The sequence below is a fragment of the Hirundo rustica genome, chromosome 23, assembly GCF_015227805.2.
Source record: "Hirundo rustica isolate bHirRus1 chromosome 23, bHirRus1.pri.v3, whole genome shotgun sequence".
In the NCBI taxonomy this organism is placed as follows: Eukaryota; Metazoa; Chordata; class Aves; order Passeriformes; family Hirundinidae; genus Hirundo; species Hirundo rustica.
The window spans coordinates 6816392-6840025 of NC_053472.1; the positions used below are offsets into that span (position 1 = coordinate 6816392).

At 47.1% G+C, this 23634-nt stretch overlaps 1 protein-coding gene across 3 annotated transcripts in view; it reads left to right on the forward strand.

Annotated features, from left to right (window-relative positions):
* Window positions 1-2769: 2769 nt before the first annotated feature.
* Window positions 2770-23634, forward strand: part of KMT2A (lysine methyltransferase 2A) — a 40616-nt gene continuing 19751 nt past the window's right edge. For 2 of the 3 annotated variants that reach the window (XM_040085302.2, XM_058423416.1), the window contains exons 1-13: window positions 10571-10589; window positions 10875-13540; window positions 14806-14983; window positions 15358-15592; window positions 16598-16662; window positions 17171-17542; window positions 18159-18232; window positions 18845-18973; window positions 19823-19936; window positions 21078-21224; window positions 21479-21574; window positions 22357-22477; window positions 23237-23350. In XM_040085302.2, the coding sequence (XP_039941236.1) occupies window positions 10994-13540; window positions 14806-14983; window positions 15358-15592; window positions 16598-16662; window positions 17171-17542; window positions 18159-18232; window positions 18845-18973; window positions 19823-19936; window positions 21078-21224; window positions 21479-21574; window positions 22357-22477; window positions 23237-23350 (4192 nt within the window). In that variant the 5' untranslated portion in view covers window positions 10571-10589; window positions 10875-10993. Of the gene's footprint in view, window positions 3109-9757; window positions 9828-10570; window positions 10590-10874; window positions 13541-14805; window positions 14984-15357; window positions 15593-16597; window positions 16663-17170; window positions 17543-18158; window positions 18233-18844; window positions 18974-19822; window positions 19937-21077; window positions 21225-21478; window positions 21575-22356; window positions 22478-23236; window positions 23351-23634 lie in introns of those variants that run through there. The other variant, XM_040085301.2, reaches the window with a different exon arrangement.

The window sequence follows — 23634 nt, forward strand, 5'->3', positions numbered from 1 at the left end:
TATCGAGCTGTTGTCATCCTTGTCTGGCACTCTGACAGGTGCCAGCCTGTCCTGGGGGCAATGCTGGCAGGGATGGCTCCTCAAGAGGGCTCTAAAGGCTAGTCCCACGGGTGCCAGAGCTGCTTTGGTGACACCACTTTTGGTCACCAGAGCTCTCTTCGCTCTGGGACCCTCACTGTACCCCAACTTTAGCTCCAGGGGGGGTCTGAGAGCCCCAAAATCAAATAGGCTGCAAAGGGAAAACATTCCATTTGTTCCTGAATGCACTTCCCATCAGCTAGTGGGAACCAAAACCAAGTTCCAGTACTTTTTACATTATCAAAAGCAATTTCCATGGCTTATTCCATAGAGAATGTAGCATGGTTACAGGCAGCTTTTGGTTTGGTGTCTGACTGGTGCAGTGGAAGCCTGTGTAAGTAAGCAGAGCTTTGCTGCATGTGTCACTTCAGCTGGCCAAAGGTTGAGCTGTCCAGGGTTCTACCACCTTGCTCATTGTCAGACAGCTCTTGCAGGGCTTTCTAAAAAACCCGCTGCGTGACCTGTGCTCTGATGTGTTCAGAAAATAATTTGTAGGAGTTCTCTGAAGCTAGCAGCCTGTTTTTAACTGTCTTAGAAGATGGTTTTAGTCAGTATTGCTCCTTGTTCATGCTGTTGTTGTCTTGGTCACTCTTTTGCTCCTCTGGGCGTTGTGTTGTGCACGCCAGTACCTGACAGATCCCCAGCACTCGGTGACCCCGATGTCTCTGGGGTGCCTGGGCCAGTAGCACATCACTTGCTCCTCTCCCTGCAGCAGAACTGACCTGCTCAGTACTCATCCCAGCAGGAGGCCTTGTGTGCTTCTGACAGGGAGTGCAGGGGAGCTCACACACTCCAGATGAACAACCAATACGTCGTTCATAGCATAGATGGGAACCTTTTTTCTTGTTAAAAAGGGTTTCTGCTCCAGCAGCTCTGGGTCACAACTGGTCACGGGTCACTTCCATGCCACAGATGGAAAAACTGAGGCTCAATGAAGTCCCCAGCTTCTGTAGGGAAGTCTGCAACAGGAGCAGTAACTGGACCTGTGCTTTCAGCCCCCTGCCCAGCCTGTGTCCTGTGCTTGCTTTTCCCACCAGCCTGGCCAGGACAACATGAGTGCCTCACATGGCCTTCCTGGTGCTGGGGAGGGTTTTGTGATTGCTCAGCCCCAGCAATCCTGACCAGGGCTGCAGCCAAATGGTCTGGCTGAGCAGGGGTGAATGATGGCCCCCAAAACTGCCCCTCCCCATGAGCTTTTTGCTCCTGTCATCACAAACCCTTCAACCAGCAGGTGGAGAAACCAGCGAGGGGAATGGGCCAGGCCCTGTTGTGGGATTCTGCAGTCTATGTTCCTCAAGGAGAGGGAGATCACATATGAGATGTAACGTGTGAGCTTGACTGGAAGGAGGATTCTGAACCCAAGAGAACCTCACTGAGAGCAAGTCTGTCTGATCTGGCTCCAAAACCTGCCTCTCCTCTCTGACTTATTCTTGTCTGCACATGCCTCTCTCAAAGCAGGTCCTGGTGGGCATTCAGGGGTCTGACGCTCACATCAGCACTGACCTGGCAAAAAGTTAGGTGGGAGGATGGGATTAAGCTTCACTAGTAAAGCATGGGTGAGCTCAAAAATGCTCACGTCCCTAGAGAGGAAGAAACCATCTAATTTTAGTTCTCCTCCTTGGAAGTCCTCGGGAGAAGTCCCCCCACAGCCCTGCTCCCACAGCAGAACCCCATGCAGAAACACAACCTGTGACCCCAAAGAGCTCCAGTAGCTTGTTCGTCTTCTCTAAAACCAGAGCAGTGTCTGGCTGCCTCTCTCGGGGACAAACATCCTCCCCATGCCCCTCCCTCCTTCCCTGCCCTCAGCTGATGAACTTAGGAGGAAAATGGGTATTTTATGTCCGAAAGCAAAAGGATTCACATCTTATCTGCGTGTTTGCAGTGCTGTTCTCAGAGAATACGGTGGGCACTTGTAGGACGTTAACCTGTTCTCGCTGTGCTGCGCACGATGAGGCTGCCAGCGCGGAGCTATCGCCGTCACCTCCCTCCCGGGGGTGGCAGCCAGCGGGACGGGGCACCGGCGGGGAGCGAGGCCGCAGGCAGGACACGGCCGGGGCCGGGAGGCTAGGGTGAAGCAGCCCGCCCTCGGCAGCACAGCTCGGGGCCGCGGTCCCCCCGCACGGAGCGGCTCGTCCCAGGCCGGGCACCGGAGAGTCTCGGCGGAGCGAGGTCCTCGCGGGGACGGCGGGCTCGGCCGTGCCGGGCCCGGGGCCGCGCCCCGCGCCCCGCATACGGCCCGGCGCTATGCAGGGGGTCGGCAGCACCGCCTATGCCGTATACGCGGTCCCGGGCGCCGGCGGCTCACGCTCCCGCTCGGCATCGCCGTCGGGGTTATGCGGGCTGCTTGCAGCCCGATTATACGTCAGGCAGGTTCCGGGGCAGGCTCGCGAGGAGCCCTGCGCCTGCATGACACTGCGAGCTATGAGGGGCTGCGGCGGCCCGAGGCTGCGCTATCCAGGACGGGGGGCCGCACGGGGGCTCGGGCCTGGGGCCCTGCATAACGCCCAGCGTTATGCGGGGCTAACACCGATCGAACATGGCTTATTCATGTGCCGGGGCGGCGGGATGGCGGAACCCCACAACCTGCATGGCACCCGTTGTTATGCAGCGCCTCCGCGGGCCGGCGAAGCGCTATGCAGGGCGCGGGGTGCGGCCCGGCCCCGCTCTCTGGCTCGTCGCCTCTCAGTAAAGATGGCGCACAGCGGTCGGTGGCGCTTCCCCGCCCGGCCCGGCAGCGGCGGCTGGGGCCGCCGGGGCCCGGGGGGGTCCCGCCTACGGGTGCCGGCCGTGCACAGCCTGCGGCCCGCCGAACCTGCGGCGGCGTCGGCAACGGCGGGCGAGGGCGAGCGCGGCGGCCCGTGCTCCGGCGGGGCGGCGGGAAGCGGCGGAGGCGGGGCAGCGCCGGGCCCCGGCGGCCCCGCCGCCGCGGCCGGTCCAGGCTTCGACGCGGCGCTCCAGGTCTCGGCCACCATCGGCATCAACCTGCGGCGATTCCGCGCGGCCTGCGGCACGGAGGCGGGCAGCGGAGAGGTGAGAGGGGCGGCGGGGCGGGGGCGGGGGGGCGCGGCGGGCGGGGGGGGTTCCGGGCGCAGCATCCCCATCGCCCCGGCGGCGGCGGCCCGAACACACCCGGGCGCACCCACCCGCCCCTGGCCGCACAGCCCGCCCGTCGCCGGACACACCTCCCGCGCCCCGCACAAAGGGCGCGCCCGGCGGGGGGGCGGGGGGGGCGGCGGGAGTCGGCGGGCGGGACCCGGTGCCGGTCCTGGTCCGGCCGCCCTCGCGGTCCCTCCCCGCGCACGCGACTTGCCGCCGGTGCGTCCTCCCTGCCGCCGCCTCCATTATCCGCCTCCCGCCGCGCCCGCGGCGGGGCGGGATGCGGTGCGCACACCCCGCCGCCGGGAGCGAGGTAGGATGGATGCGGCCGGGGGGCTCCCGGTGCGCCCCGGTGCCGAGGATGCTCGGCGGGGTGACGCGTCCTCCCCCGGGCGCGGGGGCGCGAGGGGGCTGGGCTGCCGGCCCCTCTCGCGGGCCCGGCGGTGGGTGTCGCGCACCGGCCCTCCCCCTTCTCCTCCTTCTCGTCCTCCTCCTCTTCCTCCCTTTCGCCGCTGTGGATGCCCCAGGCGGAGCTTGGGGCGGCGGGCCCGTTGCCGTTCGCCGGTACTCGGAGCGCTGGCGCTCTTTTTTTTTCCTCTCTCCTTTTTTTTTTTTTTTTTTTTTTTTTTTTTTTTTTTTTTTGAGTTGCTCTTCTTTTTCCCTTCATTATTTTTTTTAAGCCTTTCTAAGGCAGCCGGAGTGGGAGTGCGACAGCAACCCACCTATTGACAGAACAGGGAAGACATGATGGGGGTGTGTTACTACGAGCTGCAGCGTTTTCCCCAGTTGTTTTACATTGCTCCTTAGTGGCATCCTTGCGCCGGCAAGAGAATTCTCCAGGTCTTTTGTACCAGGAGGGCGTTACTGATTTTTGAAGGGCCAGTTCTGTCTCATCCAGGCAGGTTGTCAGCTGTAGGTTAGGTTAATGTATCTTTGTATTTTAAAGAGCTGTTGTTTTTCCTTCCCGTCACTGGCTGTAGCAGAGTTCATTAAAACACACATGAAAATACAGTTTTCTCGTGTCTTTCTGGCCTGGCTATGGCGTTTTCTGTTGGATGCCATGAAGTGGAGCCCTTTGCTCATGGCTGAGCTGGAGGAATTCCTTGCCTGTAGAGTGGCAGCTCCTGTGGGCCGCGGTGCTGGAGGAACGGGGTTGTGTTTGCACACACAGAGCTGAGTGTGGGGACACTCCTACCCTCACCTGTGCAGACTTTTGGGTGTGAATTGCACTGCTTTCATTAACACCATCATCTCAGGGGCTGCACTTTGGGATACTTCTCTTTTTTGTTGTTTGCAGTAGACATGGTTTGATGGAATTCATGGAGTCCTCTGGGAAGCAGTTAATATCTCACCAGTGCTTGTTCAGGGATAGAAATGACTGAGATCTGGCTAACCAAGCTGACCACAGAGTTAATAACCCGGGAGGTTTTTCATGTCGGGGGAGGCAAGGGCAAGTTGCTTTTTTTTTTTTTTTTTTTTTTTTTTTTTTTTTTTTTTTTTTTTTTAAAGATGACATTGGGCTGTGGTTTGTTTAACTCCAGTTGTATTTTTGCATCGAAGGACATAGTTCTGGCTGGTGACTGGTGCACTCATCATTGTCCTAGTGAAGATTACAGTTACCAGAAGCTGCTTTTCTGTCTTGCAGTACAAATTCTCTGTGAGGTGGGGGTGAGGATGTGAAAAGAGCTGTGGCACATGTAAGAAGTCAGCACATGGGTGCTGCCTGTGGTCTCTCCAGAGGAGAGGGGCAGCTGTGTGCAGTGCAGGAACAGTGCAGTTTCTGGTATCCATGTGGTAGCTGCTTTGGGAGAAGTGTTCTTCTAGAAGGGGGCTTCCAGAAGACCCCTTCATATTAGGGCTCACCGTGTGCTCTCAGTAACTGCCTGGTGCTCATGCTGTACTTTTCCACAAGGTTGAGGGGTCCTCCCTGAGCCGAGCTAGTTACAGTCTTCAACCGAGTTGGTATTTCTGATCAGGAATAAACTCTGAGCAGTTGCTTTGAGGTCAGGAGCCAGTGGCTATCAGAGGAAGAAGCTGTGTTACCTTTTTATGTACAGCCTCTGCTCCACATGCTTATTTTTTTCCTACCTCATTCTTGTGTGCACTTGTGTAGGTACCTGTTGAAATTAGGTATTACCTCCAAGTTAGATGCAGAAGAAATGTTGTCCAGAACAAGTGTTAGACTCAGTCTTTCCCTTGTCTCCTTGCCAGTTTCATAGTATGTAGCAGACTGCATTTCTCATTTAAAAGGTACCTGAATTCTGGGGTGTCAGAGCATTCCCCCTAGATTCAGGGCACTTTGTACAAACCCTTGTCTTCTGCTGCAGCTCAGTGTTGCGCTGAGTTATCTTGAAACTAGCACACATTAAAGGAGCCACGTTCTGATACTTGATTTTAACACCACAAGAGTTGCTGGGGGGACTTTTTGCACAGTGAAGCTGTAACTTAGTAGTCTTAGTACTGTGTACTGACCTTCCAGCTTGGTGTGACTGGCACTGTAGGAACAAGAAAAATTTGGTTACATTTTCTTGGTTCATTATGTCAATATTTGGTATAAAAGAAGCATAAACATAGTTGTTGAAGATCTGCTCTGCCTGTCAGTTTAGAGCTTCCTGCCCATCCCTGAAGGGAGATTGAAGCTTTGGGACATAGGAGTTAAGAGTGTGCTAGATGCATGCTGACAGTTACCTCCATAAATCTGTATTGGCTGAAAGCTGCAGAAGCTTAAGTTTGGCAGTTGGATGTGGTGGTGGTGTCCCTGGTAGCACTTCTGTGATTATACCTGGGGCATAATGTTTTATGAGGTGAATGTTGGAGTTGTGGATGTTCACTGATGCTTGGCATGTTTTGAAATGGTACTAGGTCCATGTCCTGGGGGTAAGGATTAGTTTCCATACTGCCACCAGAGTCATGCCGGAGCTGGAAGTACACATAATTTCTTCTGTTTGCCTCAAAATTTCCTCACACAGTGTTAGGTTGAGTGGTTGCTGTCAAACCGCTTGAGTGTTTGATGTGTGAGTTGGAGGTGTAGAGCCGTTCCTGTCAGGGGTAAGGTGGTCACTGCGCGTGCACGGGGAGGGGACTGCTGTAGGTATTGATGTCTAACAAGAGCCACGTCGTGGGGATGATGCAGATCACGGCCCAAGAGATGGAGGCTCATTCGTGTGCTGCTTTGTCAGACATTTGAAAATAAAAGTATGTTTTAACCATCTGGGTGATGTTTTTGTTTCTGTGGTTTGGTCAGCTTTATGCAGTGCTCCAAACCCTTAGAGGAGCAGTTTGGGGAATTTTGTTAGGAATTTGGGAAACTGTTTTCAAATGAAAGGTGATGTGGCTCATGCCACTGGCAGTGAGCAGGTAAGGCAATTTCAGAACAGCAGCAGTGCACTGATGAGTTTGTTCCAGGGGCTTTTGGACATGGCTCTTCCTTCAGCTGGAGAGCTCCAGGACAGACTTGCAACAGTGCTTGACCATGCACTTCTGTATTGGCACCTGAATGCTGAACTGCAGGTTTCACAGCACTGGGTTGGAGGAAACGGGTAACTCCTCAAGTCAGTGGGTTCATCACGTCTCAGGGATACCACAAAATTCCCGCAGTGGGGTTGGCTGTTCCCCACAAACTGAGCATAGTTTGACTTTAGTACTGTTTCTTCAGGAATATATGTTTAGGAGTGAAAGATGAGTTTACCACCGTAAAAGATTTTTTTAATACATCCATGCAGCAACTCTAGAGCTTTTCTCTCACCATCTGCAAGCTGGATCTTTCTAGGTAGTGGTTTCACTGACCCTCTTCCTCAGAAGAAAGAATTGAAAGCTTGTGACCAGAGAGTGTTTCAGGTGTTCTAATAAGCATTCCTCTGTATTCAGATTGGAAAGCATAAATCAGAATTTCTCATCCAGGTTGGAACCAGGGCTCTGGCAAAACAGATCTGTATGCTTAGTAATACAGTTGTAACAGACCCACCCTGAGCCTCTGCCCCGTAAAGAGCAATGTATTCTTTCTAATTCTCAAAAAAATGGACTCCAGAAGCTGCAACCCTAATCACTGTTGTATTGCCGTGGGTGATGGTGGAGGGTACAGCTGCAGCAGTGCAGTTTGGGGGTTGCCATGTGGAAGTGACCAAGCCAGGAGCTGTTCTGTGATCCCAAGACATTCCCTGTAGGTCAGTGCTGCTCTCAGGTGAAGCCCCAGCAAAGTCTGTGTATCGCTTCTGGTCAAAGCTTTTGTTGAATTAAACAATGAAAGGATGAATGTCCCCTCATCTAAGTTGATGCATAACAGTCACCCCAAGCACTCAGCTGTTTATTATTGAAGTTGCATCACAAGTAATGGCTTGGGAAGCATCTCCCTGAACTCCCAGTGGACTCTGCTCTGTTCCCAACACCTGGTGTTTGTCTCGGGGTTACTACCTGCCAACTCCAAGGATGTTTACTCTGCTGAAAGCAGAGGAGTCTGGTAGATGTTGTGCTGCAGTCACTAAGTAGGCATCTGAATGAGCTTCTAAAAATAGCTTATCCCTTTCCAGGAAAGTGAGGTGCTGTCTAACTGGGGCCAAACCGAAGATGGGGAATGGGAAGTACAGCGTTGGTCAGGTGACTCTATTGTAAAATAAACTTTTTCAGGTGCTGATTAGAGTGGCTGCATTGCTGGTTTATTGCTGGTGAGAGCTCCATGCAACTTCACAGATCCGTTGTGGTATGGTTTAAAATACTGTTATTCCTCAGACAGATATCAGAACATCAGTTAATGCCTGCAGGATAATTTCTTCTTTGAAGGTGGATTTTTCTTAGAGACCTTTAACTGGAAATTCTTTAAAAAGTAGTATTGCTCAAGACCATTGTGATAGACATTTGCTTGCAACTTCTCTGCTTTTAGTAGCTGGGTTACTTCAGGAAGAGCCATTCATCATCTGCGCACAATGCTGAGGTTGAACCCAATTGGGATAGTGTAATGTTTGAATGGGAAATGTGCATGGAAGCTCTGCTGCCCACAGAGAGATCATCCCATGCCTACTTGGTTAGTCTTCATATCTGGCATGCAGTAAGCCTTCCTTCATCCTTTAATTTGTAATCCTGAGTGGCCTTTTTTGTATTGCATTATTCTTTTTCAGGTAAATGAGGCCATGTTCAAAATCTTTATGGTTTTTAATCACTCTCCGTCTGTCACGACATTTCTGAAAAACTGGAGGGAGGCTGTTCCTGCCTAGTTTGCCTCAAAGCTGCATTTTGGCATGTGATGGCCAACTGAATGGTTTAGCCTGGCAAATGCTGAGTGATACTTAGTGGCTTTCTTGGTGTTCTCTGACAGGTCACTGGGGTGCCTTCTCAGGCAGTGGTAGTGACTGCTCTGAGGTCACCAATACACTCAGAATGTCACCAAACATACAAACACAAGGGACATATTGATCACACTACTTGTGGTTGTAAATGAAGTGCAAGTGATCATTGTGTGGAAGGAGCCTCTTTAGATGCTGTAGATGCTTCTGGGTGACTGGTTGTAAATGGAAAAAATAATCATTCCCAGGCTATTGGGCCAAAGCCAGTATTAATGTATCCCATTGGAAAAGTAAGAGAACAGAGCTCAGTTTGAAAACAATGCAAGTTCTAATCGTGGGTTGACAGGTGATTGTCAAAAATATGGCAAGTACTGATTTAGTAGCCAGAGATAAAATAATAATAACTTTAGGACCCAGAATAACAAAATGAAGAAAAGATCTGTAGCAGCCACAGGAACTTGGAGGACAGTGGAAGTCAGGAAATCATACAGGGTGAGCAGCTGATCCCTTAGTGTTTCTAAACCTGACTGTTCTTAGGTACTCGTTATTTCTCTGTGCCTTCTCTGGGTTTCAGCCCACATCTGTGTGCGCTGACAGCTTCTCCCTCTGTCAGGGCTGGGGTCCCCTTCCCTGTTTCCCTGTGCACGCCCATGAAGGCAGTGGCGGCCACACAGCGATGTTTACATCCTGCTGTGTCCCACGTGCTCTGGAGCGGCAGGCAGGCGTGTGGGCGTTGATCCGCAGTGCTGGGAGTGGGCAGCTGGGCACTCCCGCAGCTGCTCTTGCTCCGCTTGCACTGCTGCAGGACTGAAGTTCAGAAGCAGTAGCTTCTCCCTTTCTGGGAATGGCCCTCAGGGGTTCTGTGTGATGCAAGGTGTCTCAGATAGAAGCAATGTCTTCTGGCATCATTTTGCAGGAAGTTGGGCTGTCTTTGTACTACAGTAATACACACAGAAACACTTACTTTGCTGGAATGTGTCTTTTACAGTGGTTTGAATAATAGCTTACAGGAGGAAAGCTTTACTGTTGATATGAGCAGCAGATTTTATGCATTAAGGGTTTGTTTCTGTATACATTTGTCCTTTGTTTTCCTGTAACTCTTTTTGATTGTTCCATAGCTTTAAGCTGTGTATGTGTATGTAAAAGTTGTATTTCCTTTTTAGCAATTCTTTGTTAGAAGAACAAATGCCAGTATCTTTTTGGGGGAAAGAAAATACTCTAGAATCCTTTTGTGCTTCAATTACAGTGGAGTTAATTTCAACATTAATATCCATAGCCTCAAACTTCCATCTGCTTTCTCATTGCAGGATGAACAGTTTTTAGGTTTTGGTTCAGATGAAGAAATCAAAGTACAAAGTCCCACCAGGTCCCCCACAGGTAAGTTCAAGTTGTAGGATTGGGTGTTGACTTTCTGTTTTCTTTCTTGATGGTTTTGCTGTGCCTCTCTTGTTTGTTCCACCAAATCTCATCCACCATAGAAACCACACCAATCTTTAGATTCAATGCAGTTAGTTTTGGATTTTCTGTGTCTGATCTGTAAAGAAACAGGGAAACTTTGAGTAAAAGAGTTAGACTGATGAAACCAGCATTTGAAACCTCATGTCAGTTTTCTGGAGAGGCAGCTACTTAAAGAGTAAGAGTCTGAAACCGGTTTGACTATTTCAGTATTTTTCAGTAGACTCCTTACTGCCTGTGTTGCCAATAAATGCTCTCACCAGAGCACTCTGCTCTTCCACCATAGTCATCTGCTCAGCTTGGCTTCAGCAGCAGACTGTGGTGGAGCACCTTGCTAGTGCAAGGGAAGAGCCAGAGCTGAAATAGCTGGGCTTGGTGAGGGTGCAGTGAAATGCATTGGTCAAGGTGGGTAATCAAGTCTTATGCTTGATAGCTCCAAGTCAGTACCGAGTATTAACTGTGCTTCAAAGCTAGAACCAGTTTTTAGTAAATTGTCTTATATCAGACTCATGTAGATTGTTCTTGTTCTCTTGACCTCCACCTTAGCAGTGCAGATGGATGGCACTCGAAAAGGATTTTTTTTCTTTCAATCAGCTGTGATCTGCTTAAAAGACAAATTAAAAAATTCATGTGTTTAAAAGGTGGCATGTGCCCTAAAGAATTATTGCTCCCTCCCAGCATGAGGTTGGTACTGAAGTTGTGCAATTGCATATGTAATTGTTGGGAAAAGACTAGCTTGCATTTTTAAACAAGTTATCTGTGTGGTGTTTTATGTGGGAAAAGAGGTTTGTTGGGAAGGTACTCTCTATATACAGTGATAAAACTATTATTATTTGTTGGTTATCTGACACGTTTTGGCAACATATGGGCAGCATGACTGATACTGAGTAAATACTTGTGTGACCTAGGTAATGCTTATCCCACACTTAGAGAAATTTAACATGTTCCCTGTATTCTCTACTTCTTCAGTTAAATCTAGTCCGCGAAAACCTCGTGGGAGGCCCCGGAGCAGTTCTGACCGAAGTTCAGCTGTACTGTCAGACTCTTCATCGGTGTGTTCCCCTTCTAGCAAGTCTGAAACCACATCCATGGAGAAGGTAAAGAAGAAGGAGTCGAAGAGTGGGGAAAAAAGACGAGGAAGACCACCAACACTTACAAGTGTGAAGTTCAAATTGTCACAGGAGAAGGACACATCGGACATTCACAAGGGCAGCAAAGAAGAAAAAGAGAGTCTGAAAAAAATCAAAAGATCACCATCCACTACCTTTCAACAAGCAACTAAAATCAAGAAATTAAGAACTAGTAAACTCTCTCCACTGAAATCTAAATTTAAGCCTGGAGCAAAACTTCAGATTGGGAGGAAGAGCGTTCAGATCGTTCGCAGGAGAGGCAGGCCACCGTCCTCTGAACGTTTAAAGACTTCCTCAACTTTAGTCATAAACTCACAGCTGGAGAAGCCCCAGAGGATTCGCAAAGAAAAGGATGGCACACCGCCTCTCACGAAGGAAGATAAGGCTGCTGTCAGACAGAGTCCACGCAGGATTAAACCTGTTAGGATTATACCTTCCACCAAAAGGACGGATGCTGCAATTGCTAAGCAACTCTTGCAGAGAGCTAAAAAGGGAGCACAAAAAAAGATTGAGAAAGAGGCAGCCAAACTGCAGGGCAGGAAGGGGAGAACCCAGCTCAAAAATATTCGACAGTTCATCATGCCTGTTGTGAGTGCAATCTCTTCACGGATTATCAAAACACCCAAGCGGTTTATTGAGGATGAAGACTACGATCCTCCTATTAAAATATCCAGACTAGAATCCACACCAAACAGCAGGTTCAGCACTACATCTTGTGGCTCCAGTGAAAAGTCCAGCGCCGCTTCTCAGCATTCGTCTCAGATGTCTTCAGATTCCTCACGGTCCAGCAGCCCCAGCGTGGATACATCTACAGACTCCCAGGCTTCTGAGGAGATGCAGATGCTTTCTGAGGAGCGAAGCAATACTCCAGAAGTTCACACTCCCCTGCCTGTTTCTCAGTCCCCTGAGAATGATAATGGTGATAGGAGAAATAGAAGGTTTTCAATAACAGAAAGAAGTTTTGGCCAGAGGACTACAAAAAAGCTGTCAGCCTTACCAAGTGTGCCACAGCAGCAGTCCTCCTCTTCTCCTCCTCCCCCTTTGCTCACTCCCCCCCCGCCGCTGCAGCCTGCTTCAAGCATCTCAGACCATACCCCTTGGCTTATGCCTCCAACAATACCGTTAGCCTCACCCTTTCTTCCTGCTTCTGCTGCGCCGATGCAAGAGAAACGAAAGTCGATTCTGCGAGAGCCAACATTTAGGTGGACCTCCCTGAAACATTCCAGGTCCGAGCCACAGTACTTCTCATCAGCAAAGTATGCCAAAGAGGGTCTTATTCGTAAACCGATATTTGATAACTTCAGACCCCCGCCGCTGACACCGGAGGACGTTGGCTTTGCATCTGGCTTCTCAACGCCAGGTGCAACAGCTCCCACACGTCTCTTTTCACTTCACTCTGGAGCCAGGTTTGATATGCACAAGAGGAGTCCTCTGCTGCGAGCGCCACGATTCACACCAAGTGAGGCCCACTCCCGGATCTTCGAGTCAGTAACTTTGCCTTCGTCAGTTGGTCGTGCCACTACAGGGCCCTCTGCCACAGGCACATCCTCTCGGAGACGGAAGAGGAAAGCGTTCAGCCCCATCCGATCAGAACCCAGATCTCCTTCACACTCCATGAGGACGAGGAGCGGAAGGCTTAGTACCTCTGACCTGACAACTCTCACCCCACAGTCTTCTGTCTCTTCCTCATTAACTAGTATTTCAGTTAGTTCTCTTGCCACTAGTGCCTTAAATTCAACTTTTACTTTTCCCTCCCATTCCCTGTCACAGTCTGGGGAATCAGCAGAAAGAAGCCAGAAACCAAGGAAGCAGACGAGTGCTCCAGCAGAGCCTTTCTCATCTGGTAGCCCTACTCCTCTCTTCCCCTGGTTCACGTCAAGTCCCCAGACAGAGAGAGGCAAAAACAAGGACAGGGCAGCAGAAGAACTCTCCAAAGAAAAAGATGCTGACAAAGGCCTGGAGAAGGACAAGAGCAGAGAAAAAGACAGAGAGAGAGAAAAGGAGAACAAACGGGAGTCAAGGAAAGAGAAAAGGAGAAAAGGGTCAGAAATACAGAGTAGCACTGCTTTGTTTCCTGTAGGTAAAATGCCCAAAGAAAAAGTCGGCGAAGACGCTGCAGCATCATCATCTGCCAAAAAAACTGCTGGGCGGAAGAAGTCTACAGCAGTAGATCCCACGGCAGACGCTTCCACTGCTGCTCTGGTAGATACGACAGCTGTCAAAACCAAAACATCCAAGAAAGGTAGAGGGGGGCTGGACAAATCAGACCTGGACCTCAGCCCCACTGTACCATCTTTGGAGAAGGAAAAAGCTCTCCGTCTTTCTGCTCCTTCATCAAGCACTGTTAAACATTCTGCTTCTTCCATCAGTTCTATGTTGGCTCAAGCAGACAAACTGCCAATGACTGACAAGAGGGTAGCCAGTCTTCTGAAAAAGGCAAAAGCTCAGCTGTACAAGATTGAGAAGAGCAAATCCCTCAAACAAGCAGATCAGCCAAAAGCACAGGTATTCCTTTTTCCAATTTGGATTTTTTGCTAGAGTGCATTTTACCTTGAACTTGTCCTGAAAGTCACAAGTAGCTTTTGTATAAGCGTGAAGAATTAACGTGCCAAGCTAAGCAGCTGTTAGTGCAACAGATGGCAAACGACCCGTAAACAAGGAGTCCTGGGCAGAAGCTGAGGGGAAGAGGGAGCTGCTGTGTAGTCAGCTCAGAGGGGAGCTGCATGTATTTTGGAGACCAGTACAGCATAGTGGCATATTGGGTTTCTCTGAGTAAATCTAAGCAAAGCAATTATCTAGAGTAGTACTCACTCTGAAAAGTGCAGGTCCAGCAAAATGCAGTGTCTTTCTTGGCCTTAAGGTTTCTTGGGGGCCTTCCTCGAATGTAAAGTTGGCTTCTGAAGGAAAGTTGTTTCTTGATCTTTCTGGTTTTTGACTTTATGCAGTGATCTCTCAGTTATAGGAGGGAGGAAGATCCATTGGAATTCTGCATCTAATTTGGGGAACTGCTACTTAGCGCTTTCCTCTTTTCCCTCTTCCCCACCCTAAACCCACCCTTTTCTGCAGTCCTCTTTACTTGCCAGAAAGGGAGGTGAGATATGTTTTCAGGCAATATTTTTTGTTTAAACTTTTATTTTCCATAACAGCTCTAGTGTTGAAAATCACTAGTACATATTTCAAATAGAGAAGCCTTCAGCTGTTTGACTCTGAAATTAAGATGCCCATGCATCTGTATGACTGGCCCAGTGTAGCAGAGGACCGGATTCTCACAGTTGCTTATTTGAGATAGTTTTTTCAGTGGGAGATAGTCCAGAATCTTACCAAAACATGGAAAATTGCACTAAAATGCTCCATTTGTTTAGCACTGGTAAACCCAAGCCCCTCATCTGAAACATCAGCAGCTACAAAGCTTTCAAACAGCCTCATCTACTACTGGCTTCTGCTGGATCAGTCAGCACTAAGTGCAGCTCCTAATTCCAGTGGACTCTGATTTTTTTAATGTCAGTGCCTTGATAATATGGCTTCAGGTTGGCATTCCAGTAGTGGATGGAGACTTACTTTGTAATTCCAGTTGAGTCAAAACTCTCTGTCTCTTGCATTTATCCTTTCTTGGATAACTGAGGCTTAGAAGGCCAAGTCTGTTTTTATACTGATTCTTACAAACTGCAAGCTAAGACATAATTTGCTTAGAAGTCTCTATTACATGTTTCGCAGCCTCATTTTGGTAACTTTCTTAGGAAGACTGTCTGCTCTCATGTTCTGAAATGTAGGGGCAAGAGAGTGATTCATCAGAAACATCAGTCCGAGGACCACGGATAAAACATGTTTGCAGGAGAGCAGCTGTTGCACTGGGACGCAAGCGAGCAGTGTTTCCTGATGACATGCCCACTCTGAGTGCCTTACCGTGGGAGGAGCGGGAGAAGATACTGTCTTCCATGGGGAATGATGGTGAGTTAGGATTTCTAGTTTTCATCTGCAGGTCTATACAAAGTCAGCTTCAGTTGACTGCTTAAAATCAGGACTTCAAGTGATTAACAAGGGAAAGTATGTTAAAGAGCTCTGGGCTCTCCGTTACATTGCCACTCTAGCAGGGTTAATCCTTTAAGCTGTTACGAGTTCTGTTAAATGCATGTGTTCTGCACCAAACCTGTGTTCTGCCCAGGGGCATGTGTGCATATACATGAGAACACATGTGTGTACACGCAATCACATGCATCTGTGTGGCTCTGCAAATGAACTTATAGGCTTCATGGGCTAACTTAGGCATTCCTGAAACATTCTTTGACATCAGAAAACTCACATTAGAAATGTTCTTTTGGTAGATAAGTCATCGATAGCTGGCTCAGAAGAGGCCGAACCTCTTGCTCCACCTATCAAGCCCATTAAGCCAGTCACCAGAAACAAGGCACAGCAAGAACCTCCGGTGAAGAAGGGCCGGCGCTCCAGGCGCTGCGGGCAGTGTTCGGGCTGTCAGGTTCCAGAGGACTGTGGTGTCTGCACTAACTGTCTAGACAAACCCAAGTTTGGTGGGCGCAATATAAAGAAGCAGTGCTGCAAGTAAGTGTGTCTGAGAAGCTGTTGAGCTAATCCCTGCTCTGAGTGGGATAAGTGTACCCACAATCTGGGCCAGGAACAGCAGATTTGCCCTGTGTCATGGGCTTGGACTGAGCTTGACCTGGGCTGAGGCTTAATCAAAGCAAGGGACTGTGAACAGTCCGAGAGTCAAGACCACATTTCAAGGTGCAGTAGTTATGAGCTCTTTCTCTGGAGTTCTCTTCTAGTTTATTCTCCTCATTTTAATGGAATTGGCAGAGTATTGAGGATTCTTCGATGTAAGATCTGTGGCTTTTGTTAGGCAGTACAGGATTTTTCAAGGAAGGCGATATGCACATAAATATTTATCTCTTATTCTCCCAAATTGCATTCATGAGGAGCTTGTGTTTTCAAGCTGGCGTTTATTTAGCTTATATACACTTTGTATATCAAAGGTGTCTCAGGATATTGTTAAAAAATACCACTCTTCTGTGATTTCTTCTGTCATTTTTTATACATGTCACTTAAACAGAACCTTTTTCTTTTATAAATTGCTATATTAAGTTGATTTTACCAGACTAGGTAAACTGCCTGAAAAGGCAGCAGCTAAAGTGGCACCAGTAGATTGTTGTGGTATAAGAGCTATTTATAAAGCCTTGCTGTGAGAATTGCTGTGTGAGAACACTCTGCAGACTGGAAGAAGTCTTGCTCTCAGCAGCTTTGCCCAGGCTTTGAGCCATGAGCATGAAGCAGAGCCATGAGCCCTGTTACAGGAATGTAGGCAGAAACAAAACCTGGCCCAGTCTACAGAAGACATTATATGCCAAGCATAAGACAGATAGGGAATAAAGTTAGCAAAAGACTTAATCCCCTAATCTGTCCCACTCCAACAGTACTTGGTTTTGTCTGAACAAAAGTAATATGTGTATTGATAATGCTATTTTCAGTTTTTGATGCTGAGTATTTACAGTCTGCCCTCTTAATGTCTGCACCTTTGTTCTGATTTCATGACATGCTGTCTCTTTTTAGAATGAGGAAATGTCAGAATCTACAGTGGATGCCTTCAAAAGCTTACCTCCAGAAACAAGCTAAAGGTAGGCTAAAAGACTTGCCTTGAGTGTAGGACAAGACAGAAGTTTTCTTTTCATAGATTTTGTTCTTTGTGCTGTTGTTTTAGCTACACTGAGCTTATAAAGGCTATTCTGCTGGGAGCCAACCTGCCTGCACTGTTGGTGGCAGGTACAAAGGGTTGTACGGCAAACATGGTCCATGCCAGTGTCTCTCAGCACTGCGCTGACTGGACTGGTTTGTTTTCTTCCTTTTACTTCCTTTTCCTTCCTCACAAAGTTTGCTCTCATCTCTGAATCTGTTGCTTCAGGAGGGTGTTGCTTATTGCTGTTGCAAAATAGGGGCCCAAGGTGTGAGAGAACATGGATTGAAGCACAGGCCAAGTTTATTTTTTGAGTACGGTTTTTTCTTTTGTATGACAGAATGATAAAGTTCTGAATCAAACTGTCTGTATCCTTGTTTTAAAAGAGAAGCAAATCATTTGAAGTCACACTATTTTGTTTGTGTTGCTTTATCTGTGCTTCTTTTTCTTAGCTGCAAAAAAGAAAGAGAAGAAATCCAAGACAAATGAGAAAAAAGAAAGCCATTCTGGAAAAAACCAGTTGGACTCTGGACAGAAACAAGCTCTTCAGGCTGTTGTACCAAGAGAAGACAATTCTGGGAAGAAGAGCAGTGAGCCTGCCCGTAAGCCTGTTGAGGAAAAGCATGAGGATGGGAATTCCTCCGTTCCTGTGTCAGAGCCCAAACAGGTCCCTGCATCTGGTACCAGAAAGACTGGCAAGCAGATGTCCCAGCCAGCCCAGCTCCCTCCTTCTCAGCCACCAAGCTCAGGACCTTTGAAAAAAGAAGCACCTAAACTTAGCACTTCTGAGCCCAAGAAAAAGCAGACTCCCCAGCCAGAAATAGGTAAATGGGACTATTTATCCTCAATATGTTTGAGTCATATTAAGTAACAATACTCCTAAAAGCTGGTGCATTTTAAATCTGAGGAATGCTTTATGGTGTGTTGAAATCTCTGCAGATTATTTTGGAAATTTTGCTTAGAACTGGCTTCCTTTTTATTGAGCCACCGTGTATGTTAGGGCAAGGAGAAAGATAGCTATCCTGGTTGGGACTCTGGAGTCATAGAGTTGTGGCAGCATTGAAGTTCATTTTCGGTATTGTTAAGTCTATCAACTTCCCATTCTGGATGTGAAACCAGGAGGATGTAATCTTTTACTACAAAAGTATAGTCCACTATTGTATGTAGTGCAGAGCAGTGTGAACAGTCACCAGCCAGGCAGCTCTGGGATTTCTGTGGCTTTGCACCCACAGCGCTCCAGATCGTGAGCAGAGCAAACTCTTCTTCTAGTCTTGCCTCAAGGAAACTGCTCATAGCTGGGGAGACACAGCCACAGAAGAGGGTGGAAAAGTTCTAGTCTAAAACTCATCGCACATTACCCAGCTGATTTTTTTCCCTTTTCTTCTCTACAGGTGGCTGTTAGTTTCTTGAAATACTCATAATTTTTCCCCCCCTTCCTAGGCACAGAACAAAGCAAACAGAAAAAAATTGCTCCCCGTCCAACTTTCCCTGTGAAACAGAAACCAAAAGAAAAGGTGAATACTGTTTTTTATATAGTCAGTAAAATTTCAAGCACCTGGAACTTTTGTCTAGAAAGTAGCACCATATTGCTTAAGCCTTTGCAGATTTTTTAATTTGGTTCTTAAAGATGTTAGGTTTTCCCTTGTGGCAGTACGTGGATAGCAAAAACCGTGGCCTATGCCTAAGATTCAGTTCAGATATTACTTTGGTATCTAAGATTTGTGTGTTGGAGGGTGAAGGCTAGCTTTTCCATTAAAAATGCAACTACCTTTGTCTCAGAAATAGTTCGATCACGGAAAAAAAGAATTGTCTCATGTAGACCTGAGGGAGAAGTGAGTAGAGTCTGTTTATACCTAGAGTTGCCCCACTGCATCCAAACTCCAACCCATGCTCTGATGAAAGAACGATGTCATGGTAGAGCACATGGAATTAGGACTGTAATTGCATATGGAATGCTCTTAGGGAATGGTTTGTAGAATGGTCACTTCCATGCAGCTTTGTAATACTCGTTAATTTTGTGATGGCTTGGGGGTTTGTCTGTGAATTATTTATGGTGTTGGATGTAACTGTTGGTTGAATTCTAACGTCCAGAGTTGGGATTAATGCAGGCTCCTTTACTTGACCAGGAAAAGCCCCCTCCTCTAAGCAAGCCAGAGAGCAGCACACTGAACTTGCTCAGCACTCTGACTAACGGCAGCAGTTCCAAGCAAAAGCCACCTACAGATGGAGTCCACAGAATCCGAGTGGATTTCAAGGTAGGGGACAAAATGTTTTAAATATTTGAATGTCCCCTGGCTCTAGACACTGGAACTAGAGTCCCCTGAAAGTGCTGGCAAACTACTGAGTTTGTGTGTCTCGTACCTTTCAGAGGAAACCGCAAAATAGGAGCCTCATGACAAGTCACTTGGTTGATTTTTAAAAGCTTGTTATGCCTTTCTTTTCTTATAATTAGAGTACTGGATGAAGAGACACTTAAAGCTTTAAAACCTTAACTGTCAATGTGTGAGGATGAGCAAGAATTTGAGGTTTATGAAGAATTATTCCATTAAGATGGAACTTTAAAACTTACCACAACTTGAGCCAACAAGATTTGGGGAAAATGTTAGTAACTTGTAATTCACAACGTTTGGGGTATATCTGGGGTTTTAAAATGATAACTCATGTACATTTTTGAACAACAGTGTGGAAATAATAATAAAATATTTTCCTAATAATTTTTCAGTCCATCTATAAGTGTTGATACTGGAGATCATAATGAGATCTCATAAGTGTTTTATACAAATATGGAGCTTTAATAAAGTATAATTCTTCTGAAATTTCACTTCTAGTAATACTTGTGCAATTGTGAAAAGCCTTGTCCTGTTCCTTAGGTTTGCTTTCCCTAGAAGGAAGGCTCTAGCATGCCACTGAGTGCTCTTGGCAGGAGCAGCGCCAAGGTGTGACTCTCCCAGAATACACTGTAAAGTAGACTGAGGTAGACACTGGAATTATTTCAGTTTGAGGCATCTTAATCACAGGCCCAGAACTGAGCAGTGGCGTGAGCATTTTGTACTGATGTTGTATTGCCTTGTTCTGCATGGTGATGTGTCCTTTTGTACTTTCAGGAGGACTGTGAAGTGGAGAATGTTTGGGAGATGGGTGGGTTAGGCATCGTCACCTCGGTACCTATTACTCCCAGGGTGGTGTGTTTTCTCTGTGCCAGCAGTGGACATGTGGAGGTAAAGCATTGTGTTCTGCTGTTGATGACTTAATTACAGCACTGTACTGTTACAAAAATAAATAAATAAAAATTATAATGACCTTTATCCAGAAGAAATTAAAATAATACCTGTAAATCTGTCCTTGCTAGAATTTATCCCAAGGTACTAAAGTGAAAGGTATTTAAAATCAGTTTGGAAACTTCAACGGTGCTTTTTTTGGAGGTGTATGAGTTGTGAAGAACAGCATATTTGAAAGCACCACATGTCTCTAAATTCGAAGAACTCACATCTGATATAAAGCAGGAGCTTTGCTGTCTTTTAACCTGAAATACAAAAGACTGCACAATGGTGCTAAAGGGTTTTAGGCACCCTTGACTTTTCCAGGTGTGTCCATACCTGCCAAGAGCTGCAAACTGTTACAGAAACATGACTGGAAAGATTCTGGCATTGCTAAAGAGCTGGATTGAGATGTGTTAAATGCATTTCCAGGTTTAGATAAAAGCCTTCTCAGCATCTTCAGACCAACTGACCTGAGTGCTATTGCTTTAGGAGGGCCTGATGAGTTCTGATGAGTGGACAAGGCAAGAGGGGTTAAGTTCTGGATGTGGACATCCGTGCACTTGAGGTCCACAAAGGCCATGTGGGGCATGGAGCCACCCCCTTCTTGGTCAGGGGCCCCCAGGGGACAAACGAATCCCATGTCCCTTGTGAGCCTGCAGTGTCTGTGCTCTGAGGATGATTGTTTTTCTGATACGACCACCCTTGTACGGGATACAGAGAAACTTAGAAGGGCTTTGTAATGGCGAAGTGAGCTGAACGGAGGGAGAGACTCTCTTTGCTCTGCATGTCCCTACTTCATGCACCAAGTGTGTCTTCTGGTGCAGTTGGCTTGTAATACAAGGAGGAAGTGAGGGAGGGGGATCCTGAAGAGCCCTGTAGGCCTTTATCAATGCTCAAAGCACTTGGTAACAGGTACCAGACTCCCGGTGGCTGTGAGGTGTCCAGTTGGTATTTAGGTTACCTGAAATACAGACTTTCCTTCCTAAAATCTTGTTCTGTCACTAAAGTAGAATTCAAAATAGTTTGGAGCACAAGGGGGCTGGTTTGGGACCTTGGAGCAGTTTCTGCTTTGCTAAAACCTGCCTCTCCCCCCTTGCAGTTTGTATATTGCCAGGTCTGCTGTGAGCCCTTCCACAAGTTCTGCCTGGAGGAGAGCGAGCGGCCACAGGAAGACCAGCTGGAGAACTGGTGCTGCCGTCGCTGCAAGTTCTGCCATGTCTGTGGGAGACAGCACCAGGCCACCAAGGTATCCCAAAACCACTGGGAGACCCAGCAGCATCCCCACTGCTCCCAGGGCTCCTCTGGCTCCAGAAGTTAGCCAGCAAGCATGTGCCAGGAGCAGAGTCTCTCTGCGGTGGGGAGGAGGCCTCTTGAGTTGCTCCATTGCAGCTTCTTTCTCAAGACCTGAATGGGGGATCCAGTAAAAAATGAAAAAGTCCAGAATTTTGCATCCCTTTGCAGGTTGTCTGTACCAATGCTTTTTTTCCCTCATTCCTGTAGCAGTTGCTGGAGTGTAACAAGTGCCGAAACAGCTATCACCCTGAGTGCCTGGGCCCAAACTACCCAACAAAACCCACCAAGAAAAAGAAAGTTTGGGTGAGGAATTTTAATTTCTCTTTTGGGTAATCCATTCTTTGATGGTAACGCCACGGAGCAGAGCTCTGCAGGTGATTGGCTCTGACACAGTTCCTCATCTATTCAAGGCAAGGTGCCTTTTGCATCAGAAGGTACATTAGGAAATAGATAGTGAGGTGGCTGGTTGATAAGATGTTCTGAGAAAGCAGAATTTTTAAAGAGATTACCTCTTTTTTCAGTTGTAGTAAGTCATAAGATCGTAGTAAGTTTTTTGGTCATAGTCCCGTAACATGGAGGAAAGTCTTTAAAACAGCAGTGTTTACTTTGTTAACAAACCCCTTGATACCGGTATTGAGAGACAATTTGGATTAATTTGCTAATTTGTATCTTTCAAGCTTTTGTTCTTAACAACTTAGTGTATTTGCTACTAAGACTTTGTGTACATGTTTCCTTCTACAATGTACAGAGTTAAAAACTATCAAGATAGAGCTCTATATTTTAGATCAGAAAAAATGCCACAACTACATGTGTTTTATGTGAGGGAAAGGTGATATTTTCTTCAGTGCAAATATGAGGGCCTGAAAAACTATACTGTGATTTTGGTTTAGTGCTTTTTCTTGTTGCACTATCATGAAGGAAGTGAGCTTGGTTCTTTTCAGTGACAGTTTCAGCATTTAAAACTCCTTGTTCTGTTTGGTAACATCTCTGCACTTGTGAAATAATAAAAATTATGAAATGTCTTGAAAGCACAGAAACTACTGGATAAAAACGAGTAATTCTTGCCAAATTAATTCTTTTTCCAGATATGTACCAAATGTGTTCGCTGCAAGAGCTGTGGATCAACAACACCAGGCAAAGGGTGGGATGCACAGTGGTCTCATGACTTCTCCCTGTGTCATGATTGTGCCAAACTCTTTGCTAAAGGTGCGTAAAGTTATGATTCTTTACAGCAGGAGCTTCCTCAGCTGCTTGGGTTTGAATCAGCCCGTGTGAGTGGGCGGAGGGCTGGCATGGCACCTGAGCTTGGCACGGTCCAGGCAGCAGTGCAGGCTGGTTATGATCAAGCGTGAAAGTGCACATAACGGTTCAGAGCCTGGATCTTACGTTATACATTGGCTTACCAAAGTCACCACAGCTTTGTTGTCAGAGTCTGGGGCTTTCAGCATATAAACACTCTGTCATATAAAGGAATTATTGCACAAGTGTTGGCCCAGGGTTTCAAATGGCAGTTGAGGAAAACACATTTTAAAATACTTTTTACTTAAAAGCAATTTGAAAGCAAAACTTGTATTGTAAAGTGGTTGTTCCTTGTGTTAGTTGCTTTACATGATGCCTTTGAACCTCAGAGGTCATTCTGAAAAAGAATATTAAGACAGAAAATTTTGAATGTTCCACTTAATTTCTTGCCTATGTGTCATTTTTATCCTTTCATTTTGCTCTTGCATACAGTATTTTGTTAGTTTCACCATGCCTAAAAAATGGCCATCCAGCCATGGAATTCTAAAGTAGTTGGTGGTCTTCTGAAGTTATTTTTTGTAGCCTTGTAACAGTAGAGGGGACTGTGCTGTCAGTTTACTGCGGGGGGTGTTTGGAGTTGCTTTCTTAGCACACCAGTAAGCAACCACACAGCCTTTAAGGTGTGTTTGGCATCTAAACTCTGATAAGATCCCATTGTGTTTGCAGGAAATTTTTGTCCTCTCTGTGACAAATGCTATGATGATGATGACTACGAGAGTAAAATGATGCAGTGTGGGAAATGCGACCGCTGGGTCCACTCCAAATGTGAAAACCTTTCTGGTAAGGAAATCTACATCCCCTCAGTACTGAATAACACAGGGTAGTGATTACACCAAAGCAATCAAGTCTTGAACCTTTCTACTAGAGTGTTACTTTTATGCACTCCCCTGTTGTGACCTACATGAAAAATGGCTTTAGAGTGACAACACGTAAAACAGTGCTAATACCAATGACATCCTGAAAGCGCAGGACTTTCCTCAAAGACAGTGTCCCTCAATTAGCTGTACAAGGTACAAGGGGCTTTTGTTACATGAAAAGCATCAGTTAGACAGTAAGTGCAGGGC